This window comes from Berghia stephanieae, chromosome 1 (assembly GCF_034508935.2).
Source record: "Berghia stephanieae isolate SIO BIC M18660-M18661 chromosome 1, UCSD_Bste_1.3, whole genome shotgun sequence".
NCBI classification, from domain to species: domain Eukaryota; kingdom Metazoa; phylum Mollusca; class Gastropoda; order Nudibranchia; family Aeolidiidae; genus Berghia; species Berghia stephanieae.
The window spans coordinates 61,913,452-61,921,076 of NC_088360.1; the positions used below are offsets into that span (position 1 = coordinate 61,913,452).

Here is a 7,625-nt window from a genome sequence, read left to right on the forward strand (position 1 = left end):
ATGTCGGTATAAGTATAAACATTAGTGGCAGCAGCAGTAGCAGAAGGAACAGTAAGTACTTTTATTATTATTATTATTATTATTACTACGCCACTACCACATCATCTCATTCATCTGTGGTGTTTCAATCATCCTGTTTTGTTGATAAAGGGGAAACCCGAAACGTTCATTTGATCTGTTTTTGTAATTAAATCGAAGCTTACATTCAACTTCACGTTATTATTTATTTCGTGTATCTGAAGGTGTTAAATTCGCAATAAACGTATTAAACATGATAAGATATTCTTCATGTAAAAGAAAACTTGAGCGCAATCATTGAAGAGTAAACAAGGTCGTCGTATCGTTTCCATCATCCGACTGTACCTACAAGCCTGAAGATTTACCAGCAAAAGTTGTCGTATCCCTTCTAACATCCAATGCTCTTGGACACTCCCGCACCTGAATCACTGCATCAAGGGCCCCCAAACTCAAACGACCTGTCATTGACACTGGTAAGATGAAGGGACGTGGAATGCGTTCGTCACGCGATGGGAGAAAATCAGAATTGTTTCAGACATAAGCGAACTTGCAACACTGAACGCAGCTATTTACAATGCGCTAGCGAGGCCCAAGGAGACCTACTCCTGAAGTCAGACCCAACATTAACAACAACACCTTTGAAGGACGTCCTTGCAGTCATGTGATCGTTGGCAGTGATACCTATAGCGCGTGGTGTCAGCAGATCGCAAAATTGATCCAGATGAACCCATCAGAACCTTCGTTACAAGAATAAGAGGAAAGGCGGATACCTGTGGCTTCACCATCGCAACCAAATGTTATTGTGGGAAGCAAGTCCAAGCGGACTATATCGAAGAAGTTATCCGGGGCGTACTACTCGCAGGAATATGTGATTTAGACATTCGAAGGGAAGCCCGAACCATGCCAAGGCATCCAGGACAAAAACACAAATGATGTCATCGCAATCATCGAGGGCCGAGGGATGGCCTGGAACGCCACTCCAATGTCAGCTGTATAGGTGCAGCCAATCTAAAAGCGTGACAAGTAGGCCGAGCCAGGCATTCCTAAGACTTCCCCATGTCCCGATTGCGGGAGACCATAATATACACGCTACAGAGAAAAGTCAGGTGGTGGCCTTAACAATCATTATCATCAGCATTGCCTTATTCACCCTGACTCAGGGTGTAGGCCACACACAAACAACTTCCATCCTTCTCTATCCTGAGCCACCTATTTTTTTTTTATCTCGTTCCATGTCTTGTCATTAACTCTTTGGTCGCCCAAGCTAAAAAAAAAAAGGATTTGCTTTGTCCATCTGCGTTTCTGTAACAATTTGAGTTTTACGAAAGGGGTTTTAACCCTTCGACCACCCCCAACCTGGAAGACCAGGTGACTAAAAAAGAAGGAGTCACACACCATAGGTCACTTTTTAATACGCGCTGGCTTGGCGTTGATGTTGCACCCTCTCAGTTGAGTGATCCCGGATACCACCCAGGGATTAACAAACAAAACTTATTAAAATATTCTAAAATACTGGCGTGCAAACAAACAAAAGCAGTCCTCAAATCGCCCCCAGATAGGCAATGCTAATGATACTCACCACTCAGACGTAAAATCGATTGAATCAGACCCAGACCAAATGTCGCAGATTTCTGCACATGGAACTCATGGGCATCCAAAAGCGTTTTTTTTACCATCGGATTTGTTGAATATGGCCAGCCCCGTCTGGTATATGTGGAGGTGATTGGCGACACCGGTGCCCGATCAAATGTGTGGGGATTGCATGACTTCAACGAGACATGGTTCTCTGTAAATGACCTATCCCCATCGACCTTAAAGATTCGTGCAGCAAATGCCAATTCTATGAATATAATTGACCAATTTAATGGACTGTTTAAGGGACAATATCCTAGCGGCGACGAGATTACTTGCCAGGCCATCGTCTAGTCTATATTTCTGACTCTGTTCGAGGTTTCTAACTATCGTGTGACAACATGATAGACCTATTCATAATTGACAAACAATTCCCTAAGGCTGATGGGCCATATCGGTAGTTGTGTGGGCAGCTCAAATTATTCATTAAACGTGAATTTATCATATTATGACATAAATATGGAAGCTAGTGTGAGGGATATATCCTCAGGCTGTGGCACCCTCATGATGAACTCACTACCTACTACTTCCCACAGAGAACAACAGTATCCAAAAGGACTAAATCTCTCCCTTTTCACCTATTCTCCAAAACAATGCCAAAATGCGAGAATGGCTGCTTGACCGATATGCGAATTCCACTTTTAACACATGTCCCATCGTGCCCTACCCTGCATGTCTTGCCCACCAATGGAGATCCATATTGATGAATCAGCCATTTCCAGAACATGCAACAAACCTGCTCAACAAACCAACAAACGCGTATGTTACAGTAAAAATTGTTCACATTTATCTTATTAAAGTTTTATTTTAGTAAGAACTGAATTCATCTCACTCCAGTTGTATTTCGGTAGGCTTAGAAAAACCTTACCTTCTAATATTAGATCATCTTTCCTTTAATAGCCTTCCCTCGAATTAATTTCAAATTAGTGAATACTTTTCGCTCTACATTCTGTCACGTAGCCACTTATTAAAAAGCTGATAGGTCTAATATTCTAGACTCACTTCTCTCTACAATCTATGCCGGACGGCCAGCCGCTCCAGTCCTCACATTATATATTTGAAGATTTTTTTTCTTTTGGGACTTTGTGGATACTCTTATCTCCACCATCAAGACACCAGACAGTGCAGTCTTTGACAGATCAAGAATCAAACCTGAGCCCGCCGTCGGAGGAATAGATAATTCAACACTTTTCAACTGCGGAGCCTTGCAAACCTGATATTATATTATCATAAGTTACCTAATATCTCAATATTTCTATTTGTAACTGCCATAATCATTATTCATCTCCTTTAATTAAATTTCATCTTTCTTTTTATTTCATCTTAAACAAATCGTTAATTGTTCTTCATTTTAAAGTAACTAGTAAATTCTGGGGCCTTATTCTTCACATCTTTATTCTACGCATAGTCGAGTAGCTCTTTACTCATTTGAGACCATGACAGCGTATACGATGATATCATCAGAGACAAAGCTTAAGGCGTAATTTGAAGGGTTCCCCACGGAGTCTGTGACTTGATGCCATTGCATGGTAGTGACTCGTATACACGATGGCACCCCAAGGTGGACATTTGACCTATCACCTCTCAATAAATTCTGTAAACTGGAGACGTTCCCTGCTGACGCTCCATTCCATTTTGCCTGTCGGGTCCCTGGAAAAAAACTTGGAAGATGGTGACGGATGCATGGAACGGGTACGATAGCTGTCCTCTAAAAAACTCTGACATTCATCCCACCATTCGGTCGATGGAGGTACACATACACGCGCCCCAATGCTTTCTCTCATTTGGTGATGACTACAATCGGCGATTCGACGCAATAATGACCCACTTCCCGAGAAAGGAAAGATGCGTAGATGACACCATTCATTACGATGATGACCTAGAAACTCATTAGTGGAGAACCATAGACTTTTTGAACATGATGGGCGCCGCCGGCGCTGTCATGAACCCGGACAAATTCCAATTTGCCGAGTGCAATGTAAATTTCGCTTGATTTCACGTTACCGAGACCAGCATCGAACCACTTCTCAAGTACATGGATGCGATCAGAACATTCCCTGTCACGTAGTGTAGTATATTTCATTCTACAAATGTACTGCTCCTGCACTACAGCTCTACCTCATTGCTGCATCAATGGATAGAGAGTTACTCTTGCGGGATCTCGTCTCTTGTCATGTGCTGAAAAACGATTTGCTGCAATTGATGGTGAGGCAATGGCGATAGCCCGGGAGCGAGAACAAACTTGGTATTTCACACAGGGCTGCTAGGACCTTCTTGTAGCCACGGACCACAAACCTCCTACTAAAATTTTCGGCGATCGCACCCTTGATAAAATATCCAACACCAGGCTTTTCTGCCAAAAATACCGTACTCTTCCTTGGTACTTTGATCGTATAGAACACTTACCAGGAAAAACCAATCTCGCAGCAGGCGCTCCACCCGCTACCCTGCATCAGACACTGACAGTCCCTTACCAGTCAGAATTCCTCATCACCACTGTGATAAGCAAAGAAGCAGAAGAGATCACCGCAATATCCTGGTCCCTCTTGACGGAAGAGACAAAGAAGGATTCTGTCCTAACTATGCTCACAATAGCTATTGATGAAGGCTATACACAAGCATATCCATTGTTACCAGAATAAATGAGATACCAAGATTCACTTTACATCACTGATGGGATGGATCTCTATAAAGATCGGGTGGTTGCCCCCTCATGACTACGTCACACAGCTCTTCAGAATCTGCATTCAGCCCATCTGGGCATTTCATCTATGCAGCTTCGAGCACAATCTATTGTATTTTGGTCGGGTATGACTGCGACTATCCAGGATGCCCGGTCAAGGTGCCGGGAATGCAACCAAAACGCACCCTCTCAGACCCCCTCTACCGTCTAAACAATCAACCCCACCTTCCACCCCTTTCGAGCAATTGTTTTCTGACTTCTTTGAGTTCGGAGGTCACCACTATCTGGTAACTGGGGATCGGTTATCATGTTGGGAAGAATTTTTTTTCCATTCCCTCTGCTAGCGCTTTGTCAGGCGCTCGTGGCCTGATCGCATGTTTACAGTCTCTTTTCGCCACATTTTGTGTTCCGGAGTGATGGTGGACCAGGTGACGCATTTCTTTCAGCATACTTTCCCCAATCAAACGGACGGGCAGAAGTTGCTGTTATATCTGCAGAGAGCCTATTATCCCTTAATAATGTTACGTTCTTCAGGGCCCTACTTCAATTACGCAACACACTTGATCCAGTCTGTAATCTTGCACCGGCCCAGATTATTTTCGGCCGACCCATTCCGAACTCTCTCTGATTCGTGAATCGTCTGGGAAATTTTCAAACCCTCACATAAGACCAAATTGGCGTAAAGTGTGGGCCAACAAAGTAGAATCACTTCGTATAGGGAATGAGATTAGCGGAAGAGTAGCGTCCCTTGATTGGACGTCACCCATAGTCTGTGACCGGCGGAAAACTTATTAGAGAGAGAACGTCATGTTGGCTGTGCGCATGCGTCTCTCGTCCTCGACGTCACAGACTATGGGTGACGTCCAATCAAGGGACGCTACTCTTCCACTAATCTCATTCCCTATACGTTTCACAATGTCAGGTTCTAAATGAGCATGCAAAATCACTACCCCCGTCTCAATGTGGGTGACAAATATTTTAATCAGACTCAGATTGAAAGAAACCCTACCAAACGGAATCGCACTGGCTCAATGGTGGAAATATATGAACTGACCAAAATCTCGTTAAATAGATGGGTCCGGGCGTGTAACAAAGAAACGTTTCCTTAGGGCTTTCAAACCAGCATCAATATCAATTGATAATAGTCCTCCTTGTAACGTTCGTGAGGATGAGGAGGAGGTGGAGGGTTGTATGGTTATATGTGGTGTTTATATATTCATGTTTATGTTTATGCATTAATTTCATTTGTAGTTGATGTTACTTAGTTTCTCAGATGGTGTTCATCTTTTCTTTTATATCGTGTTTGTTGAAATGTAAATACTCAATAAATGTATAAGTCACGATAAGATATTCTTTAATAATAATAATAATAATTAATAATAATAATAATAATATAATAATAATAATAATAATAATAATATAATAATAATAATAATAATAATAATAATAATAATAAATAATAATAATAATAATAAATAAATAATAATATAATAATAATAATAATAAAATAACAGCAACAACACCTAATAATAATAAATAATAATAATAATAATAAATAATAATAATAATAATAATAAAATAATAATAATAATAATAATAATAAATAATAATAATAATAATAATAAATAATAATAATAATAATAATAATAATAATATAAATAATAATAATAATAATAATAATAATAATAATAATAAATAATAATAATAAATAATAATAATAATAATAATATAATAATAATAATATAATAATAATAATAAAATAATAATAATAATAAATAATAATAAATAATAATAATAATAATAATAAATAATAATATAATAATAATAATAATAATATAATAATAATAATATTAATATATAATAATTAATAATTAATAATAATAATATAATAATCATTACTAATATACTATTCTTCTTCATTCTTTCTTCTTCTTCTTCTTCTTCTTCTTCTTCTCTATCTTCTTCTTCTTCTTCTTCTTCTTCTTCTTTCTTCTTCTTTCTTCTTCTTCTTCTTCTTCTTCTTCTTCTTCTTCTTCTTCTCTCTTCTTCTTCTCTCTCTCTCTTCTTCTTCTTCTTCTTCTTCTTCTTCTTCTTCTTCTTCTTCTTCTTCTTCTTCTTCTTCTTCTTCTTCTTCTTCTTTCTTTCTTCTTCTTCTTCTTCTTTCTTCTTCTTCTTTCTTCTTCTTCTTCTTCTTCCTTCTTCTTTCTTCTTCTTCTTCTTCTTCTTCTTCTTCTTCTTCTCTTCTTTCTCTTCTTCTTCTCTCTTCTTCTTCTTCTTCTTTTCTTCTCTTCTTCTTCTCTTCTTCTTCTTCTTCTTCTTCTTCTTCTTCTTCTCTTCTTCTCTTCTTCTTCTTCTCTTCTTCCTTCTTCTTCTTCTTCTTCTCTTCTTCTTCTTCTTCTCTCTTCTTCTTCTTCTTCTTCTTCTCTTCTTCTTCTTCTTCTTCTTCTTCTTTATTTATTATTGTTGTTGTTGTTGTTATTATTATTATTATTATTATTATTATTATTATTATTATTATTATTATTATTATTATTATTATTATTATTATTATTATTATTATTATGGTTAAATGAATCTTTTCTACCATTCAATATCAAAATCATGTTGATCCACATTCTATTATATTTAAAGTTAAACCTATTTGACCAATGATTGAATGCATCATCAATTATTCTATTCATAATATGGTTTTAAAAAGTAACTCACAATTGTGGTAATTACAATACCAGGCCATTTCTCAGTGTCCATCGTGAAATGATTACAGGCTCTGTTTTTTTGTTTGATTTTTATTTCATTTTTTTTTTAAATTAAAGATATTCTTAACTAGGCTTGCAATTTCCTTTCGTTGACGAGCAGCACCATTTCACACTCTATGAAATGGTTGAAGTAACATGTGAAAATTCCTAGTTTGAATTTTGAATATGAGAACAATTAGATCAAAGACTCCCAAAGCTGTCTAGTAAAAAATGTCAAATACGCTAGTTTTTTCACCCCCAATCCTCTTCTCCTTGTTTTTCTTCTCCTCCTCCTTCCCTTCTTCCTCATCTTTCTCATTATCCTCGTTCTCTTACATTTCTCCATCATAACCATGATCATTATTATTTCTATCTATATTTTAGATACTATTACCATAAACATAATTATATTTGAAATCCATCCATCCGGTGTCATTATCATGACAAACATAATCCAATGAGTGCGAGATCGTTACGTTGAATAGCTTTCAAAGTTTCTCATTTTGGGGACTGTAGTAAAAGTGTGCACCTGTAGGTCCTAAGATGATCCACTTCAC

The 7,625-nt window shown here is 37.8% G+C and overlaps 1 protein-coding gene across 4 annotated transcripts in view; it reads right to left on the reverse strand.

Annotated features, from left to right (window-relative positions):
- The window catches only part of LOC144964389 (uncharacterized), a 27,604-nt gene extending 20,423 nt beyond the window's left edge, over positions 1-7,181 (reverse strand). For 3 of the 4 annotated variants that reach the window (XM_078898604.1, XM_078898595.1, XM_078898577.1), the window contains exon 1: positions 7,040-7,181. In XM_078898604.1, the coding sequence (XP_078754730.1) occupies positions 7,040-7,067 (28 nt within the window). In that variant the 5' untranslated portion in view covers positions 7,068-7,181. The remainder of the gene's footprint in view (positions 1-7,039) is intronic. The other variant, XM_078898586.1, reaches the window with a different exon arrangement.
- Positions 7,182-7,625: the final 444 nt, after the last annotated feature.